Source organism: Bactrocera dorsalis, chromosome 6 (assembly GCF_023373825.1).
Source record: "Bactrocera dorsalis isolate Fly_Bdor chromosome 6, ASM2337382v1, whole genome shotgun sequence".
Classification (NCBI taxonomy): domain Eukaryota; kingdom Metazoa; phylum Arthropoda; class Insecta; order Diptera; family Tephritidae; genus Bactrocera; species Bactrocera dorsalis.
Genome location: NC_064308.1, coordinates 18863007 through 18884620, shown reverse-complemented (window position 1 = coordinate 18884620; position 21614 = coordinate 18863007). Strand labels below are relative to the sequence as shown.

The window sequence follows — 21614 nt, the reverse complement described above, 5'->3', positions numbered from 1 at the left end:
GACAATCGCTCAAAAAAAGGCTCGTGTGGATTGGTGTAAGGAAATGCTGACGTTTATAAGTTCGTCACAGGTGACGAATCATGGATCTATGCGTATGAGCCCGAAACAAAACAGCAATCGATCGTGTGGGTTTTCCAAGACGAGCCAAATCCAACGAAAAAAAAAACATTTTCGTTGATAAATTTGCCTATTTTCATTATTAGGCCAGAAATATATATAGCAGCCCTCGTAATACTGGCAAATATGCATCACACAGTTCCAAAAAAAATTAGATATTGGTAAAACACAAATGCGGATGAACTATATGCTTTTATTGCAATAATTTTATACTCCGGTACTGAGAAGGCAAACTTGGTCCATGCAATGGTTCCATGTAAAGAATTGACAGTTGATAAGCAGTTACCTCCAACACGAAACCGATGCAATTCCTCTAAGCCTGCAAAATAACCTTGTTGACTCAAAAACCAACTATCCACTTGAAGGCGAAGCATATTTGGGTGAACAGCGGTCGCCTGGTATCGCGCGAGTTAATTTATTTACTCGTTAGGAATAAAATAAATATATAATCTTAAGTCAACCAATGAGATTGGTTCTGACTGATCCTTTATTTGTATAATATTTCACCGTATTCACATGTACTTCAATATTGAATATATTACACTTAAACTGTACAAGTATTACAAGTGGTAACTTGTTACTCGGCAGTCGATAATGATAAAGTGACCTCGAGGCTATTGTTCCTATACATAAGGTTGTGGTTAAAGGTTAAAGTATTAACTCCCTCTCTTTTGCGAAAAATAGATCCCCTGATCTATACTTGAGTCTTGAGTAGATGAGTCATTCCTACACGTTCTATGGTAGCGTTGTAGTTTCTCAGATATACAGTTTTTTGATAAATTATATATAATTTGAATATTACTAATATACTTAATCCTAGGACTACAAGTACTCCTATAGTTATGAACATAATCTTGATTTGGTGTTCTTCTAATGGTACTAAAAATTTATTTAATTTTTTAATGTTGTCAAATTGATATTCAAATTGATATTCGTTTTGAAGAATGTGAATTCTTTCGTTTCCATTAGCTTTAATATAATCTTTAATTTCTTGTTCCTGGTTGTGGAATACTTCTGAGTCAATAATAATTGTTTCATTAAATTGGATTAAATTCAACCCTTCAATTCATTTTTCGTTTAAAATATGTTTTCCTTGCAATACGACATTACCATGTCGTCGCCAGGGGCGTTATTTTCTTGGATAACATTACAATGGACTTCGTAATCTTCGATAATTGGTATTGTACAATTGTCATTAGGTTCTTGTTTACAAATATATTTACTTAAATTACTTTTACATTTAGATTATTATTTTATCTTCACATTTACTTACGATTTTATTCATATCCAAAATGCCTTGACGATAGGATAATGGAGTAACTTTGTATGTTGTGCATTTCTTTTCAATGACTGGATATTTATAAATTACAATGAAAGTGTCGTCATATTCCAGTATGTCAATAACCGGTATACTAGTTTGTTCCTTTTCTAATATCCTTTCAATCTCGTCCGTATTTATTGCTGTTGAAAATAAATTTCCGTTCCTCGCGAAATTAATTGCCGTAGTTAAGTCAAATAACTTCTTTTATAATTCTTGCAATATAACCTTTTGTTTAATCGTCTCAATATTAAATGTTTTCATCATTATTTCAAAGTTGGAATTAATTTGTTTTTGTTGTTATTATTTTTAACTATGTCGTTGAGTATTGTTTTAATTTCAATCAGGTCGTCGTGGTCAGGGACTCCTTCTTCTTCTTAATTGGCGTAGACACCGCTTACGCGATTATAGCCGAGTTAACAACCGTGCGCCAGTCGTTTCTTCTTTTCGCTACGTGGCGCCAATTGGATATTCCAAGCGAAGCCAGGTCCTTCTCCACTTTGTCTTTCCAACGGAGTGGAGGTCTTCCTTTTCCTCTGCTTCCCCCGGCGGGTACTTCGTCGAATACTTTCAGAGCTGGAGTGTTTTCATCCATCCGGACAACATGACCTAGCCAGCGTAGCCGCTGTCTTTTAATTCGCTGAACTATGTCAATGTCGTCGTATATCTCGTACAGCTCATCGTTCCATCGAATACGATATTCGCCGTGGCCAACGCGCAAAGGACCATAAATCTTTCGCAGAATTTTTCTCTCGAAAACTCGCAACGTCGACTCATCCGCTGTTGACATCGTCCAAGCCTCTGCACCATATAGCAGGACGGGAATTATGAGAGACTTATAGAGTTTGGTTTTTGTCTGTCGAGAGAGGACTTTGCTTCTCAATTGCCCACTCAGTCCGAAGTAGCACCTGTTGGCAAGAGTTATCCTGCGTTGGATTTGTAGGCTGACATTGTTGGTGGTGTTTACGCTGGTTCCAAGATAGACGAAATTATCTACAACTTCAAAGTTATGACTGTCAACAGTGACGTGAGTGCCAAGTCGCGAGTGCGACGACTGTTTGTTTGATGACAGGAGATATTTCGTCTTGCCCTCGTTCACTGCCAGACCCATTCGTTTTGCTTCCTTGTCCAGCCTGGAGAAAGCAGAACTAACGGCGCGGGTGTTGAGGCCGATGATATCAATATCATCGGCATACGCCAGCAGCTGTACACTCTTATAGAAGATTGTACCTGCTCGATTAAGTTCTGCAGCTCTAATAATTTTCTCCAGCAGCAGACTGAAAAAGTCGCACGATAGGGAGTCGCCTTGTCTGAAACCTCGTTTGGTATCGAACGGCTCGGAGAGGTTCTTCGTGATCCTGACGGAGCTTTTGGTGCCGCTCAACGTCAGTTTACACAGCCGTATCAGTTTTGCGGGGATACCAAATTCAGACATCGCGGCATAAAGGCAGCTCCTTTTCGTGCTGTCGAAAGCAGCTTGGAAATCGACGAAGAGGTGGTGTGTGTCGATTCTCCTTTCACGGGTCTTTTGCAAGATTTGGCGCATGGTGAATATCTGGTCGGTTGTTGATTTGCCAGGTCTAAAGCCACACTGATATGGTCCAATCAGTTCGTTGGCGGTGGGCTTTAATCTTTCACACAGTACGCTCGATAGAACCTTATATGCGATGTTGAGGAGGCTAATCCCACGGTAGTTGGCGCAGATTGTTGGGTCTCCTTTTTTATGGATTGGGCATAGCACACTTAAATTCCAGTCGTTGGGCATGCTTTCGTCCGACCATATTTTACAAAGAAGCTGATGCATGCTCCTTATCAGTTCTTCGTCGCCGTGTTTGTCCATCGGCCGGCAATCCATCGGCCCCTGCCGCTTTTTTGTTCTTCAGGCGGGTAATTGCTATTCGAACTTCTTCATGGTCGGGTAATGGAACGTCTGCTCCATCGTCATCGATTGGGGAATTGGGTTCGCCTTCTCCTGGTGTTATGTGTTCACTGCCATTCAGCAGGCTGGAGAAGTGTTCCCTCCATAATTTAAGTATGCTCTGGGCATCGGTAACTAGATCACCTTTGGGGGTTCTACAAGAGTATGCTCCGGTCTTGAAACCTTCTGTAAGCCGCCGCATTTTTTCGTAGAATTTTCGAGCATTACCCCTGTCGGCCAGCTTATCAAGCTCTTCGTACTCACGCATTTCGGCCTCTTTCTTTTTCTGTCTGCAAATGAGTCTCGCTTCCCTCTTCAACTCTCGGTATCTATCCCATCCCGCACGTGTTGTGGTCGATCGTAACGTTGCGTGGTAGGCAGCCTGTTTTCTTTCCGCTGCGACACGGCACTTCTCGTCGTACCAGCTGTTCTTTTGCACTTTCCCAAAACCAATGGTTTCGGTTGCAGCTGCACGTAAGGAGTTTGAAATGCCGTCCCACAGTTCCCTTATACCGAGTTGTTGATGAGTGCTCTCAGAGAGCAGGAGTGCAAGCCGAGTAGAAAGACGGTCGGCTGTCTGTTGTGATTGCAGCTTCTCGACGTCGAACCTTCCTTGTGTTTGTTGGCGTGCGTTTTTTGCTGCACAGAGGCGGGTGCGAATTTTGGCTGCAACAATATAGTGGTCCGAGTCGATGTTAGGACCTCGGAGCGCACGCACATCTAAAACACTGGAGACGTGTCTTCCGTCTATCACAACATGATCGATCTGGTTGGTGGTTTTTCGTTCCGGAGACAGCCAGGTAGCTTGATGTATCTTCTTATGCTGGAATCTAGTACTACAGATAACCATATTTCGGGCCCCGGCGAAGTCGATCAGCCTCAACCCATTTGGGGATGTTTCGTCGTGGAGGCTGAATTTACCGACTGTAGTGCCAAAGATACCTTCTTTGCCCACCCTGGCGTTAAAGTCGCCAAGCACGATTTTGACATCGTGGCGGGGGCATCTCTCATAAGTGCGCTCCAAGCACTCATAAAAGGCATCTTTGGTCACATCGTCCTTCTCTTCAGTCGGGGCGTGGGCGCAAATCAGCGATATGTTGAAGAACCTCGCTTTGATGCGGATTGTGGCTAGACGTTCATTCACCGCAGTGAATGATAGTACTCGGCGACGGAGTCTCTCTCCCACCACGAATCCAACACCAAACTTGCGCTTCTTTATATGGCCACTGTAGTAAATGTTACAAGGACCTACTTGTCTCTGTCCTTGTCCCGTCCATCGCATTTCTTGGACGGCGGTGATGTCAGCCTTTATCTGTACGAGGACATCAACCAGCTGGGCAGCGGCACCTTCCCAATTAAGGGACCGGACATTCCAGGTGCATGCCCTCAATTCGTAGTCCTTCTTTCGTTTGCCATGGTCGTCATCAAAAGGGGGGTCACTCATCCGAGGCTTGTTGTTCCTTTTCATTGGGGGTGTTTTTTTACGTGGCGGGTCCCAAACCCAGCGCACAACCCTATGCAGGGGATGTTTCACCTTCTCACGTTAGCTCGCCTTCAAACGGATGTTCTTAGGCTACCCAGAGGATACTTGGTCAAAGACCGGAAGTCGTGAGCTGCTTGAGTCATACACAAAAGAATCGTTTCTGGCCACTCCCAAGTGAATGGCGATCAGAGAACTTTCCTCACTTGCGGGAACTTCTACACATGACTCCATCCTCTGGGACTCCTACATATGATAAATTTGGGCGTCTGGCTGGCCCATTATTCAGTGGTTGTTTTCTGAGGATTTCTATTCTGTTGAACAATGCTGTTTCTGTTGTATCTTCACTAGGCATCTCTCCTTTATGTTCGGCGATCTCTTGTATGGTTTAAGTATTTTGCTTAAGTTCGTCATAAGGAATAGGTACTCATGTTCTTGATACAAAAATGATGGTCAGTCTCGGTTAACACGTACTTGCGATCTTGTAAGTCGGTTATTTCCTGAGCTAAGGATGTTGCTAGGATTAATGTTAGCGTTATCTTCACCATTGTTTCTGAGGTTGTCCTTGTGTACGATCTTCCCCTCCGTTGTTAAAATTGTGTCCTTACGAATCTCTTGTTTCTGTTTTCTTCAAATAGCGTGGATTTGTTTTATTTCGTCGGTTTTGTTTCACATAAACTGTTTGTCCTGGGGTCGAATCGTTACATCCGTGAACGTATCACTCGTCACGTAAAAGTCTGTATTTCGTATTATGACATACGTGATCGTAACGCTTATATACGTGATCGTAACGCTTCTATCGTAATCTGTCATGATGACACACGTGAACGAGTATATAAACGTATCCGTTCGTTCGAATGGTCGTTCGAACGCAAATTACCAATCGTAATATACAAATTTATAGAAGTGTGAGCAAAATTTTTTTAAATTTCAAGTTTTTTATAATTTTTAGGAATAAAGAACATAAACAAGAAACCAATGAATGGAATATCTCATTAAAAATTAATAAACAATTATTTATGTGATCAAATTTTTGTATTTTAGTTGCCAATAAAAATAAAATTTTATTTATTTATTTACAAGAGTAATAATTATAAATAATTATTCCACTTAAAATAAAATTATTTACAAGGAAAAGGATATATACATTTTTGAATTAAAATTATTTATTTGGTCGATTGCGGTGAAGCTGTTCGCTACCCCGTTGTCCATTTCTTGTGTGTGATAAGAATCGCAATTTTTGAGGGTCGTAACTAATTGTAAATTTTATGCAGATGTTATGTAATGCCTCACAAATGTTAACAAATTTTCAACTTTTGTGGGGTAATACCTTCTTCTCTTGTCATATCTTCAAATACTCCACCGTCTTTTTAAGATTTCAATGCTTTGTTCAACGATACATCTACAAAGAAAATTTTATTAATGAGGATTCATAATTTTTTTTTATAACTACGCTATTGCTACGATCTCCTAGCTACCTCCGCACTACTTTTTTATGCCCATTACTTTCACTAGAGCTCAAATAAAAAAACAAACATGAATTCATTTTGATATTTAATTAGCTTTTGATAGTTTATTGAAAATTTCGCAACAGTTTTGACAGTTCCACATCTATTGTAACCTAAAAATACGATCCAAAGCAATCTGGGATTTAAAAACTATTGTGAATTGAAAATACATTCGATCCGTTTGCTATCGTATGTCATAATGCCAATCATCGCATACGATTGACGTATCACGTAATTTTCTTTCGTACGTTTGCCGATCGGTGCACGGATGTAACGATTCGACCCCTGTATTTCGTATTATGACATACGTGATCGTAACGCTTCTATCGTAATCTGGCATGATGACAAACGTATCCGTTCGTTCGAATGGTCGTTCGAACGCAAATTACCAATCGTAATATACAAATTTATGGAAGCGTGAGCAACATTTTTTTAAATTTCAAGTTTTTTATAATTTTTAGGAATAAAGAACATAAACAAGAAACCAATGAATGGAATATCTCATAAAAAATTGATAAAAAATTATTTATGTGATCAAATTTTTGTATTTTAGTTGCCAATAAAAATAAAATTATTTACAAGAATAAGGATATATACATTTTTGAATTAAAATTATTTATTTGGTCGATTGCGGTGAAGCTGTTCGCTACCCCCTTGTCCATTTCTTGTGTGTGATAAGAATCGCAATTTTTGAGGGTCGTAGCTAATTGTAAATTTTATGCAGATGGTATGTAATGCCTCACAAATGTTAGCAAATCTTCCACTTTTGTGGTGTAATACCTTCTTCTCTTGTCATATCTTCAAATACTCCACCGTCTTTTTAAGATTTCAATGCTTTGTTCAACGATACATCTACGAAGAAAATTTTATTAATTAGGATTCATAATTTTTTTTATACCTACGCTATTGCTACGATCTCCTAGCTACCTCCGCACTACTTTTTTATGCCCATTACTTTCACTAGAGCTCAAATAAAAAAACAAACATGAATTCATTTTGATATTTAATTAGCTTTTGGTAGTTTATTGAAAATTTCGCAATTTTACCGATCCGTGCACGGATGTAACAATTCGACCCCTGTTTTATATTCCTTTTGTGTTCGTTTTTATTGTGGTATGATAGCATTTTCGATCAGTTTTTTTATTCCTTCAGTCTTGCTCCTTTCAAAAAATAATTCGATAGGTTTCCTTTTTGTGACGGAATGTATTGTCCTATTGTATTCTTTGATTGCGTTGAATAGTTCTTTAGTCGCGGTTGATTTATTTTGTTTAATGCGAATTCTAGTAATTTCCAGAATGGTTGAATGCAGCCGTTCAACTTGAGCGTTCGATGTTGAATGGTTTGGTTTGGTCATTGAATGTTCAATATATAGCTATGCTATTAAATATACTGTGCGATTCTGTACTGTGATACAGTCTCAAGTGTCAAAATTTGAGATTTCTAGTTGGAGACAATTTTTGAGACTTGAGACGATTTTGCTATTCTGTAAGTGACAGTCACAAAATCTATTATATTTCATTATTCAGAGATGTTTTTGCATTTGAATGAAAATAAATATGTCGATAACAAATATTAAATTTTCTGTAACATATTCAAAAAACATCATTATCAATAAAAATAAAAATATATGTTGACTTTGTTTCATCATATTTACGAAATTTATGTAAAATTGATTTATTTTTCATATTTTCGTGTTTGAGTTGCTTACAAAATATAAAGAAACGACAATCGATTAATATCTATGATGATTTCTATTCAGTATATTCAAAATGGCAGACAAGAGCTCTTTTTAGTTTTGTAATCTGCTAACTACCAGGTCTCAACATTTTGAGACTAACGCTAGAGACTGTTTAGTGAATAGTAACTAGTCTCAAATTGAGACTTTGTCTCAAAATGTCTCAAATAGAGACTAGAGACTGGTTACAGAATCCCGCTATAAATTTCCTATAGCATAGTCAAAAAACATAATTATCAATAAAAATAAAAATATATGTTGACTTTGTTTCATCATATTTACGAAATTTATGTAAAATTGATTTATTTTTAACCTTTTCGTGTTTGAGTTGCTTACAAAATATAAAAAACGACAATTGATTAATATCTATGATGACCTCTATTTAGTATACTCAAAATGGCAGACAAGAGTTTTTTTTTTAGTTTTGTGACCTGTTAATTAACAGGTCTCAAATTAGAGGCAATATTTTGAGACTAACGCTAAAGACTGTTTAGTGAATAGTAACTCGTCACAAATTGAGATTTTACCTCAAAATGTCTTAAATAGAGACTGGTTACAGAATCCCGCTAATAGTCTCGTTATCTGTCATTAGTTTATTACAAAATGGGAATATTTGTATGAGTACTTCCTCTAATATTTTATAGAATTCTCTTTTGTCGTTTAATTTTCTCATATATGCGTATATTGAGTATCTATCTATGCATGTGAGATACATTGTTATATCGATTTCAAATATGTCCATTTGTATTTGTGCGCTTATACCATCGGGTATGGGTGTTTTTGCAAAAACTTCTTTTGTAGGGTGGCGTTCGTGTTTGTTCTCTTTACAAATGCTACAATTTCTAGTTAGTCAGATTACATCATTTTTTATATTTGGCCAATAGCAAGTTTCTAGTATTTCTAATGTATTATTTTTTGCGTTTCTATGTGCTCTTTCATACGTATGTTTAATTATATTTTCTCTATCCTCTTCACTCGTAATGTCCTTTAATAGATTTTGACAAAAAACCTTTTTCTCTATATTAAATGAAGAGTTTATAATATCATGAATTTCATACCAGGTTTCTAGTGTAGTGTGAAATGCGGTCGTGATATTAGGTTTGATAATTTTCGTTAGTGTATCTATCACGTCTTGTGGTGTGACATAATTAACATAAAATCTATCGTAGTTTACAAAAATTGTTGCTCTTTCTGATGCATTTTGTTCACATATTTTTATCACAATTTGTGTGTTTAAATTGGTTCAGTGGAGCGCTAACATCCTTAATTCTGATTGACGAGGATGATTCCTGCGAGTGTATTGAGTCGTTCGTTGTTACATTGATTACTTGACTGCAGAGTGCGTCGGCTACTACATTAAAATCTCCTTTGGGTCGGCTTTAGTATACGATCCCACGATTTCAGGGTTAAAAGTGGTATGGTTAGATAGATCTGATGCTCCAGATTAAGAAAATATATAATTGTTGCCGCCGCAAACTTATAGTTTTCGAGATATTTGCATTTAAAGTTGAAAATTTTGCAAATTTTATCTTGCAATTTCTCGATTTCTAGTAATTATTTATTTCATATTATGCACTTTTTATGCACTTATACTTTATAACATTGTTTCTACATATTTATTTTTTAGTAATTATTTAGTTATTTGCTTAAAATAAGCATTTTATATTTTACACAAATTTCATTACATGCACAATAACAAAAGTATTCCGTGTTGACAGATAATAAGTGTTGCCATAATTACACATTTATCAAACGAATAAAAATGAATCAAAATGAATAAAATATAAGTTTATACCCCAAATACATAAATCATTGCCCCTTTTCTTCATACATCATAATTTTTGATCGGGCAGGCCACCAACGCAAAAAGGAGCTTTACTCAAAAAAAATCCGACACACCCCGGTGTTGGATCGGCCAGGGTTATATTTTTGAAGCGCGCCGAAGGCCGCCAACGCAAAAAGGACTTTTACTCAAAAAAACCTGACACGCCCCGGTGTTGGATCGGCCAGGATTATTTTTTTTGAAGCGCGGCCGAAGGCCGCCAACGCAAAAAGGAGTTTTACTCAAAAAAAATCCGACACACCCCGGTGTTGGATCGTCCAGTTATTTTTAGTTAAGCGCGGCCGAAGGCCGCCAACGCAAAAAGGACTTTTACTCAAAAAAAAAACCTGACACACCCCGGTGTTGGATCGGCCAAGGTTATTTTTTTTGAAGCGCGGCCGAAGGCCACCAACGCAAAAAGGAGTTTTACTCAAAAAAAATCCGACACGCCCCGGTGTTGGATCGGCCAGGATTATTTTTTTTGAAGCGCGGCCGAAGGCCGCCAACGCAAAAAGGAGTTTTACTCAAAAAAAATCCGACACACCCCGGTGTTGGATCGTCCAGTTATTTTTAGTTAAGCGCGGCCGAAGGCCGCCAACGCAAAAAGGACTTTTACTCAAAAAAAAAACCTGACACACCCCGGTGTTGGATCGGCCAAGGTTATTTTTTTTGAAGCGCGGCCGAAGGCCACCAACGCAAAAAGGAGTTTTACTCAAAAAAAATCCGACACACCCCGGTGTTGGATCGTCCAGTTATTTTTAGTTAAGCGCGGCCGAAGGCCGCCAACGCAAAAAGGACTTTTACTCAAAAAAAAAACCTGACACACCCCGGTGTTGGATCGGCCAAGGTTATTTTTTTTGAAGCGCGGCCGAAGGCCGCTAACGCAAAAGGGAGTTTTACTCCAAAAAAATCCGACACACCCCGGTGTTGGATCGTCCAGTTATTTTTTTTTAAGCGCGGCCGAAGGCCGCCAACGCAAAAAGGACTTTTACTCAAAAAAGAACCTGACACACCCCGGTGTTGGATCGGCCAGGGTTATTTTTTTTGAGCGCGGCCGAAGGCCGCCAATGCAGAAAGAAGTGGGACGCGAATGGACTAATGTTTACCCTGTTTTACCTTTGTTGTGTTGCAAATAATCATTATGATCCTTTTATTAAATTATTAGATTAAACATACTTATACGCCTTAAAACTTTTCTTATTACAATGGAAAATTTATTTCAGATGGTATTTGTTTTCTGCGTTTGAGTTTTTATATCCATTCTTATTCCTTTGATAAATGTGTAAATATGGCAACACTTAATATCTGTAAACACGGAATACTTTTGTTATTGTGCATGGAATGAAAATTGTGTAAAATATAAAATGCTTATTTTAAGCAAATAACTAAATAATTACTAAAAAATAAATATGTAGAAACAATGTTATGAAGTATAAGTGCATAAAAAGTGCATAATATGAAATAAATAATTACTAGAAATCGAGAAATTGCAAGATAAAATTTGCAAAATTTTCAACTTTAAATGCAAATATCTCGAAAACTATAAGTTTGCGGCGGCAACAATCATATATTTTCTTAATCTGGAGCATCAGCCCTATTCAACCACATCACTTTTAACCCTGAAATCGTGGGATCGTATACTAAAGTTTCCCCTCTCCTTTAATATATTTAATTTTTGCTCCGTATTCTTCTATAAAATTTTTTCATCGTTTTAATTTTGAATTTGGGTTGTCCTCTGATATTGAAAAAAATAGGGATTGATGATCGGTGTAAATAGTGGTATTACTAGTGAGACCATACGGATAATTCCTAAGTTTCTTGAGTGTCCAAACGATTGCTAAAATTTCTTTTTCATTTGATGAGTAATTTTGTTCAGTTCGCGTTAATGTAGGTGAAATGAATGCTATAGGTTTCTTGCCTTGTGCCAATCGCATGATTGCTTGCGCCTGTAGTCAAATCAAATCCTTTTCCAAAATCCGGTTGGAATAATTCTATTTGTTCTTTTAGTTTATTTTTTAGTGTTTCAACTGCTTTAAGTGCTTCGTCATCTAATTTTAAATGTACTGAGCTACTTTCTTCTCTTTCTTTGAAATATTGTATTACCATTCCCTCCTCGTAGGTAGAGTGTTAATGGTGTCGTTAAGGATGCAAATCCTTTTATAAATTTTCTATAATGTAAGGTCATTCCCAAGAAAGATCTTAAGTCTTTCAAATTTGTAGGGGTTTTGTACCTATTTATATTTTCTATTTTTGCTGGATCTACTGTAATTCTACCGTTTTTAATTATATGTCCTAAAAATTCTGTCTGTCTTTGATAAAATTTTGACTTTGTTGGCTGCGTGTAAAGTGTATATTATATTGGTTATATCTTTCATATGATGTTCAGAGTTAGCTGAATATATTAGGACATCATCTATATACACGTATGCGCATACTCCTATGAATAGTCTGAGGATGTCGTCAACGCATCTTTGAAAGATCGACGGTGCGTTTTTCAGTCCATATTGGTGGTCGTAGAAATTCATATTTGGCATTATTTATTGAAAATGCTGTTTTTTTCCTGTCTTCTTTTTTTTATTTACTTTGATGAAATCCTGATTCCAAATCTACCTCGTGAAGTACTGTGCTTTCCTAAGTTTTGGGGCATCTTGGTGATGTCCGAAATGGGATATCTATCAGCGATTGTTTGCGCATTTAACTTCTGGAAGTCAATAACCATGCGTCTTTTTGGGTTGCCTTCCTCGTCATTCCCTTTTTAGAAACTGTCCATATGGGTGAATTGTACGGGCTTTTGCTTGGTTGTATTATTTCATTATCTAATAATTTTTTTTTTATTTCAGTTTCTACAAATGCTCTATCCGCTTGGGGGTATGGATACTGTCTGACCCAAATAGGATTATTTGTTTCTGTTCTGATTTCTGTCTCTACTGTAGTTACGTAGGGTAATGTTTTACTCTGCTCATTTCTTTTCATTAATTCATTTATTTCTTTTTTATACATTTCTTCTCCTATCATATAATTTATTTATGTTAATTTATTCTTTTTCACAATTAATACATTTCTTTCTGTATCTATCATTGCTTTCATTTGCTTTAAACCTTTAATTCCTATCAAGAAATCGAAATCTTGTAAGGTATCGAGTTCTAAAAATTCCATACTGAATCCTATTATATTCACTTTCTTTTTATATTTAATTAATGATTTACCGTGTTTTGTTGTATTTTTGTCATCTCTTCCTCCAGTACGTATATTGGTCGTTTGTCGGCATAGGAATCGTCTAGCCTATCGATAATGTCTTGGCAGTTTCTCTTTACGTTCTGGTTGATTAGGATCTGTGCTGCTTTGCCAGTAATTTTTCCTCTGATCATTATTAATGCTTGGGCATATATATTATGTCCTTCGAATTGTCGTATGTCTTCCATTAATGTGGCTGCTACTTTCCTCCAATTCCTGTATTCGTTGTAATCACCATTAAATTGTGTTATTGATTTGAACATATTCAGATCCACTTCTCCTGGTCTGGTGTAAGAACATATTTGTTCTGTTCGTTGTGGAATGGTTGTACTTCTTCCTAATTGCAGTTCGGATAACTGTCGTTGCACATCGGCGACTGCGTTGGTTAACGCAATTAAATTTGCTTGATTTATTTTACTAAAGATCGGTCTCCAGTTGTATTCTTGGAGCGCTGCTTGATATGGTATTCTTTCTATGAAAGCGTGTTGTTTGCCAAGGATGGTATATTGATTTTTTACTTTCTATTTGTTGTCGTATTAGGATTTTTATGTGAATACCTTTAGATTGACGTTGTGTGGGATGATGCACTGGATGGTTTAAATGAATCCTTTGCCTCACGTTGGGCGCCAGTGAATTTATTTATTCGTTAGGAATAAAGTAAATGTATAATTTTAAGTCAGCTAATGAGATTGGTTCTGACTGATCCTTTATTTGTATAATATTTCACCGTATTCACATGTACTTCAATATTGAATATACTACACTTAAACTGTACAAGTATTACAAGTGGTAACTTGTTACTCGGCAGACGATAATGATAAAGTGACCTCGAGGTTATTGTTCCAGTTGCTTATATAGGCTATGCTTATCGCTGCTCATACTATTGAGATGCTGGTTGTTTACTAGTAAATAACTATTTGGGTTGTTATTGTTTGTTGTACTGATAGTGCGCTTCTATTGTTCTAAGATAAAGTTGTTTTGATGATTTTTCTTTAGTGTTTACTGAAACATAAGGTTGTGGTTAAAGGTTAAAGTATTAACTCGCGCAATCTTGTTATGAGACTCAGCAACCGATATTTAGACTGCGGTGTGAATATCACGATGGACAACTTTTTTATAAGCCATCACTTGCCGAAAGATTTGCTTTTGCTTGTTGAATACCACCTCGGTGGGCACAATAACAAACAATAAGCCGCAACTGTCAAAACTTACTTATTAACATCCTCAGAAGAAGCAAGAAAAAAAGATGTATGCTGGTATTGTCACTGGCGAAGCGAATGCATTGGCGAGTCGAATGTTTTAGGCGAAAATTCGCCATGTTCATATTGTGACTGGCGAATGAACACATTCGCTCAACTTTTTTGTTGCCATACTAAAATAATTGAGAAATGTCACACGAGTTCATCCGAAATTGACATATTTGACGTATTATTGTTATTGTTTTGAAATTTTATTATTCGCTTATTCGTTATTGTGTGTTTTGAAATTTTACCGTGATTTTAAAAAAGTGAATAAAAATGTTTAACAAAGTAGATTTATATTTTGAAAACAGTTATGTTGAAAGGACAACAACGAAGTTACTTAGGCAGCGACGGTTCATCAGAGATCACTCTAATCCCATGGAACTTTCTTCAGTGTTGTAAGTATCTATTGCTATAAAAGTGCATAAACAAATATCACGTCGTATAAGTTTTTATTAACAGACTTAAAGAAAACTTTCGGTTAAGTAAGGACGCATTTATGTATGTGCTAGACAGCATGAAGGAAAAATGTCCGACTAACCTATCGTTGTCAATATCGCCGATGTTGAAACTGTGCTGCGTTCTCAGATTTTTGGCTCATGGGAGCTATCAGCAAACAGTGGGAAAAGATTTCCAACTAGGTATTGCGCAGCCCACTGTTTCGTTGATTTTTAAAGAAATGCTTCCAATATTGAAATCCACTCTGTGCAGTGTATGGATCAAAACAGACATAACTGAAGAGCAGAAACGAACAACAAAAAGGAAATTTTTCACCAGAGCTGGAATTCCAAATGTGGTTGATTGCGTTGATGAAACCCATGTTGCAACTATTGCTCCATGTGAGAACAAGCATTTATATATGAATAGAAAAGGATTTCACAGCATAAATGCGATGATTGTAAGTAGCAACTAAATAAATAAAATATTACTTATTAATATTTCGTCTTAAAAAATTTATTTTTATCAGGCGTGCGATCAGGATATGGTTATACGGTGTGTTGATGCAAGATATGGAGGATCTAGCCACGACTCATTTGTGTGGAACAATAGCGCATTAAAAACATATCTGGAGCAAACATACCAAAGAGGAGATCATAATTCGGTTTACTTAGGTAACTACAATTTATATGTGTATGTACATACATAAATATGTACTAAAATTAAATATATTATAGGTGATTCTGGTTATCCACTACACGAGTATCTATGGACGCCTTTCCGACACATTACCAAGAACAGTGGAATCAAATTTTAATAAGAAACATGCAAAGGCAAGGAACGTTGTTGAGCGGACAATTGGAGTGCTGAAATGCCGTTTTCGTTGTATACTAGGTGAACGTAAACTACGATATCCTCCTAGTAAAGCAACTGTTATTGTAAATGTTTGTTGTGCTTTACACAATATTTGCAAACAATATAATGTAAATGATCCTGAAGAAGAAACTTTTGTTGATGTGGTAGTACCACTGGAACCAGTTGAAGGAAACTTCAGTGGAACAGCAGCAGATCATCGCCGAAGACAAATTGCGAATGCATTGTCATAGTTTAGTGGCATCCCTAAAATATATGTAAAATATATGTACATATGTATATGTAACATAACTACAATAAAATAACTGAAATTAATTTCGAATATGCAGAAAATACGTTTTTTTATTAATTTGTCAAATAATATTAATTTAAAAGCGCAAAATAATGTATATTCTGCTTTAAATAATCATTCTTTTGTATCTAAAGGCAAATCATTTGCTAGCCAATTTTACAATGTAGATAGTAATAATCGATATAGTCAATCACCAAATATGCGTAAACCTAAATTAATAGAAGACTTGCTGTCGCTAAACGAATGCTTTAACCTGTTATGGATAATATTGAAGACAGGATACAACAATTCTTGGATAACTGTAATTCTTTATCTAAATTTATCTAAAGACGATCTCAGAGATCAATGCTGTCAGTTACTATTAAAATTAGTAACTTTTAACGTTGGCTCTTTAATTAATAAGTTGAGAGTGCTCGAATTGCAATTGATATTGCTCTTATTCAGGAAACTCATCTTAACTCAGATATTCCCGTTTCTTCAAGACATTTTTCTATATATAAGGAATAACATAACACATAGTAGAATTTATAGTCCTTATGCTCAATTTTCTTCTTTATTTATTAAAGTTCAGGTTATTATCAATTCAAGGAAAACAGATTTATTAATTGTTAATGTTTATATTCCCTCTAATATGTCAGTTAATAATCTACAACAAGGTTTGAATGTCCTTGCGAATTTCAGTTCAAATTTTGTTGCGTCAATTCTAGGAGGTGATTTTAATGCAAAATGTGTTGATTGGGGTGACTCGCAAACGAATTCTAACGGGACAAGCTTATCTGATTGGTTACAAAGCTCGGATCAAAATCTAGTTAGATTTTGCGGTAGAAAACCTTCTTACCCTGGAGGCCAATCGTATCTGGACCATTTTCTTTTGTCTTCACATATAATAGCTTTCAATATTAAAAACTATAAAGTTTTCCTAGGTTCCTCCTTTTCTGACCACCTTCCCCTTATTCTTTATATAGAAATTTCAAATGTTGATCTTTTATTTAATTGTGCGAAGTTTATTGTTAAAACAGATTGTGAACATCTTTTGCAAATGATTTCAATCAGGATTTGGCTGAAAGACTTCCTCCAGCAGATATTAATCTCACTAATATTGAAATAGATAACTACATGGAAAAGTTTGTTGAACATTTAGGCATTGTCAAGATTAAAAATTCCTGCATTACAAAGCATATAGAATTTGCTCCTTTTTATAATCAAATTAAGAAATTAATTGCTATTAAGCATATGTGGCAAAAATAATTAAAAAAAAATTATCATACATCCGGACCTAGAACTTCTCTAGAATACAAATTAATTTCATCTCAAATTTATTATATTAAAGTGCTTCTGCAGGATTGGATTGGTAAGGCGCGAGCAGAGAGATTCAATAAATTCCTTGAAACTATTACACCAGGACCTCATTCTTTTAGGAAAATTTATAGAGCGGCTAAGATGAAACCGAATGTTTTTTGTGATAAGTTGTTGGTTAATAATGTGGAGATTTATGAGGATAAGGCAAAGGCTCTAGTGTTCAAATCTTATTACGGAGATAACTCCTATTCTCCACGTCTTACGTCACTTGATCCTCCAACAAATACTAATAAGCTTTTGATAACTAAATATTGTTACAAAAAGTAGTATTAAGTTATATTTGTATTGCTATATGCATCCCTTATTATGAACAATAGCTGTAGGTATATGGAATAGCATTTGTCTTGTTGTAGACATCTGGCGCCGCGGCTGTCTGCTTGTCGAAACAATAGACATCTGGCGCCGCACTGTCTGCTTGTCTACTTCAACAATTGCTGAGTCTGGCGCCGCGGCTGTCTGCTTGCGTCTGGCGCCGTATAGCCGTATGTTCTGGAAATTTCCAGGCGCAATATTCTAGAAGGACACGTCGGCATCAGCGAGAAGTGTGTGGCTATATAAGCCGTGGCAGCGCCAACGTAATCAATCAGTGCTAAGAGTAAACTGCTATAGTGTAGACGAGTTGTGAAATAAAGAGTTGTTGAATTTAATTAAACAGTTTTGGTTTTATTTGTCAATCCAGAGATACGAACCTAACAAAGTGAACTAGCAAGGAGTAAAATCGTAACAATTGGTGTCAGAAGTGGGATTGTCAAATAATCCAAATTCAAGATGGTTAAATTCGGAGAATTGAGAATTCAGCAATTAAAAAAGGAACTGGAGGAGCGTAATTTGCCGATAAGCGGGCAAAAGGCGGATCTGCAGGCACGATTACGTGAAGCAATGGAAGCGGATGGAATTAATGTGGACGAGTTCGAATTTGTTGGGCCAGAAACTTCTACAAAGGTAGAAGAGAAAGTAGAAGAACAACGAACATCATCAAGTGTAGACATGAACACGTTGTTAGTGGCTATTAAGCAAATCGCAGAAAATGTAGTGCAAACAGAAAATCGTCTGGCACAGCAAATGGCAGAAAATGCAGTGCAAACAGAAAATCGTCTGGCACAGCAAATGGCAGAAAATGCAGTGCAAACAGAAAATCGTCTGGCACAGCAAATAGCTGAAAATACATCGCAGTTAAAGTCTTGCCTTACACAACAAATGACTGAAAATAATACGCAGTTAGAAAAGCGTTGGGTACAACAGATTACAGAAAATAATACACAAGTGCAAGAGAAATTTTCAAAATTTGAAGACGAATTAAGCACAATAAAAAATGACGAAGAAAATTTAAGATCAGAATTTCTTCAACTGAGTAATCGTATGCGAGAACTGCAACTGCATGGCCCTGCACCATCAACAAATAATCCAAGATTGAAGGCACCCACATTCGATGGAAGTATTCCATTTCAAATTTTCAAACTTCAGTTTGAAAAGACAGCAATGGCCAATAACTGGAATGCAGCGGACAAAGTGGCGTCCTTGTTTGTATCATTGAAAGGGCCTGCGGCAGAAATCCTTCAGACTATTCCAGACTGTGAACGGGACAACTATGAGGCATTGATGAGTGCGATAGAAAGACGATATGGTAGTGAGCACCGGAAACAAATATACCAGATCGAACTGCAAAATAGGGGTCAGAAAATGAACGAGTCATTGCAAGAGTTCGCAACTGAAATAGAGCGACTGGCTCATTTGGCAAATGCAGATGCACCTGTGGATTACATTGAGAGGGTAAAAATTCAATGTTTCATAAATGGAATTCGTGATGTGGACACCAAACGCGCCACATATGCATTGCCAAAAAGAACGTTTGCTGAAACGGTTTCGCACGCCCTCACACAGGAAACAGCTTCGCTACTATGTAAACCAGCACACAAAGTACAAAGAGTTGAAATGGAACAACCAGCGCTGATGGAAGAAATATTAAAGACTCTGAAGACAATTGCTGCACAGCGAGTAAATACAACAGGCAGATGTTTCAACTGTGGAAAAGCGGGTCACTTTGCCCGAAATTGCAATATAAAGGTAAACCCATCAAAACGGAACCAACCAACAGAACACCGAAAGAGGATTCACCACAAAAATGCGGATGCATTATCGCGTCGCCCTTGTCCACCGGAATGTAAACATTGCTCCAAATTAGAGGGAAAAGAAGGTATAATCGACGTGCGATTACTGAACATAGAACCTGAAGATGATTGGACTCCTCATCGCATCAGAATCAATCAGCTGGAGGACCCTGATCTTGCAAAGCTGGTAATGGCCAAAGAAAATGGGGTACGACCACCAAAGGAACAAATAAGTAACGAGAGTCCAACGGCAAAAGCATATTGGGCCCAATGGAACAGCATAAACCTCGTTAATGGATACCTTCATCGTACCTGGGAAAGCGAAGATGGCAAACAGTCTCGTCTGCTGATCATAGTACCGAAGTCCATGATCCCAAAAGTATTGAAAGAATATCACAATGGACCTAGTGGAGGGCACCTTGGAATTACAAAAACTATAGAGAAGATTAAACAACGGTTCTACTGGATCGGTTGTCGAGATTCCATAGCAGAATGGATAAGTAATTGCGTAGAGTGCATGGCAGCTAAAGGTCCTAAAGCCAAAAGTCGCGGTAGGCTACAACAGTACAACGTGGGATCACCATTTGAACGAGTCGCAATGGATGTTGCAGGTCCGTTCCCAACCAGTACGGCCGGAAACAAATATCTACTGGTTGTCATGGACTATTTCAGTAAATGGCCAGAAGTATATGCCTTACCAAACCAGGAAGCGAAGACAGTAGCCGAAGCGTTTGTAGAAAATTGGATAACAAGGTTCGGAGTGCCCGTCGAATTACACTCAGATCAAGGCAGAAATTTCGAATCTTCCATTTTCCAAGAAGTCTGTACATTATTGGGCATCCACAAGACACGGACAACAGCGTTACATCCACAATCAGATGGAATGGTGGAGAGATTCAACCGAACGCTCGAAGAACATCTGCGGAAAATCGTTGATAAAGATCAACGGAATTGGGACAAGTGCATCCAGATGTTCCTGCTGGCGTATCGTTCAGCAAAGCACGAGACAACTGGTTACACGCCAGAAAAGATTATTTTTGGATCTGATCTGCGACTCCCTGCTGATCTTAAGTTTGGAACGAATCCTACAGCTGTAAGAAATGATGGAGATTATTGTTCTGCCTTAAAAGAAGAAATGAATGAATTGCATCTAATGGTAAGACAGCATACGCATCTGATGAGCAATAAGATGAAGGACCGGTTCGATCAAGCGGCAAATTCAAAAGGTTTTGAAGAAGGTGATCTGGTCCTGTTGTACAATCCACTTCGAAAGAAAGGCTTGTCCCCGAAACTGCAGACAGCCTGGGAAGTACCCTATATGGTGATGAAACGACTTAATGACGTGGTATACCGCATACAAAGAAATGGAAAAGCACGATGTAAAATGAAAGTAGTACATTTGGAGAGGCTCGCCCTATTTGGTTCAAGAGGATTTGTGCCTAATCGGGACGATTAGGCTTTAGTGGAGGGCAGTGTTAAAAAAGTAGTATTAAGTTATATTTGTATTGCTATATGCATCCCTTATTATGAACAATAGCTGTAGGTATATGGAGTAGCATTTGTCTTGTTGTAGACATCTGGCGCCGCGGCTGTCTGCTTGTCGAAACAATAGACATCTGGCGCCGCACTGTCTGCTTGTCTACTTCAACAATTGCTGAGTCTGGCGCCGCGGCTGTCTGCTTGCGTCTGGCGCCGTATAGCCGTATGTTCTGGAAATTTCCAGGCGCAATATTCTAGAAGGACACGTCGGCATCAGCGAGAAGTGTGTGGCTATATAAGCCGTGGCAGCGCCAACGTAATCAATCAGTGCTAAGAGTAAACTGCTATAGTGTAGACGAGTTGTGAAATAAAGAGTTGTTGAATTTAATTAAACAGTTTTGGTTTTATTTGTCAATCCAGAGATACGAACCTAACAAAGTGAACTAGCAAGCAGTAAAATCGTAACAATATATTTTAAAAGACACAATTATTTCACTGAATTCAAAGCCATCTGCAGGACCAGATGACATTTCGAATTCTTTAATTAAAAAACTGCCAGAAAATGCTATCAAATTTCTACTTATTATATTCAATAATTGCTTAAATAATGGATATTTTCCGTTAAAACGGAAAGTTGCCAAGATAATCAGGGGTGTTGTGGAATCTGATAGTTGTCAGAATCAGAATTGAAA

At 37.3% G+C, this 21614-nt stretch overlaps 2 protein-coding genes and 2 long non-coding RNA genes across 12 annotated transcripts in view; 3 read left to right on the top strand and 1 right to left on the bottom strand.

The window, feature by feature from the left end:
• Window positions 1-4866, top strand: part of LOC125779586 (uncharacterized) — a 71458-nt gene extending 66592 nt beyond the window's left edge. The window contains exon 3 of the long non-coding RNA XR_007423362.1: window positions 4154-4866. This is a non-coding gene — a long non-coding RNA (uncharacterized LOC125779586). The remainder of the gene's footprint in view (window positions 1-4153) is intronic.
• Window positions 1-21614, top strand: part of LOC125779268 (uncharacterized) — a 465548-nt gene that overhangs the window by 437647 nt on the left and 6287 nt on the right. For 7 of the 8 annotated variants that reach the window (XM_049460331.1, XM_049460333.1, XM_049460332.1 and 4 more), the window contains one exon: window positions 19400-20196. In XM_049460331.1, coding sequence (XP_049316288.1) covers window positions 19400-20196 — 797 coding nt within the window. Of the gene's footprint in view, window positions 1-17640; window positions 20197-21614 lie in introns of those variants that run through there. The other variant, XM_049460329.1, reaches the window with a different exon arrangement.
• On the bottom strand, window positions 6107-13262 carry LOC125779635 (uncharacterized). The gene is made up of 3 exons (XR_007423422.1): window positions 13105-13262; window positions 6287-7193; window positions 6107-6235 (listed from the first exon to the last, which is right to left on the bottom strand). It is a non-coding gene; the product is annotated as an uncharacterized LOC125779635 (long non-coding RNA).
• LOC125779367 (putative nuclease HARBI1) lies at window positions 8965-17987 on the top strand. 2 transcript variants are annotated; one of them, XM_049460699.1, is made up of 5 exons: window positions 8965-9017; window positions 14685-14771; window positions 14836-15271; window positions 15341-15485; window positions 15549-15973. In XM_049460699.1, exons 1-5 carry the CDS (start codon window positions 8980-8982, stop codon window positions 15626-15628), a joined length of 786 nt encoding a protein of 261 aa, XP_049316656.1. In that variant the 5' UTR covers window positions 8965-8979; the 3' UTR covers window positions 15629-15973. The 2 variants fall into 2 exon arrangements, with proteins under 2 accessions (XP_049316656.1, XP_049316655.1); XM_049460698.1 differs by lacking the exon at window positions 8965-9017 and adding an exon at window positions 9102-9174 and having other exon boundaries at window positions 15549-17987.

Excerpts from the sequence above, each read along its gene's own strand:
- LOC125779367 (XM_049460698.1), top strand. The coding sequence starts at position 16,008 with ATGCAGAAAATACGTTTTTTTATTAATTTGTCAAATAATATTAATTTA.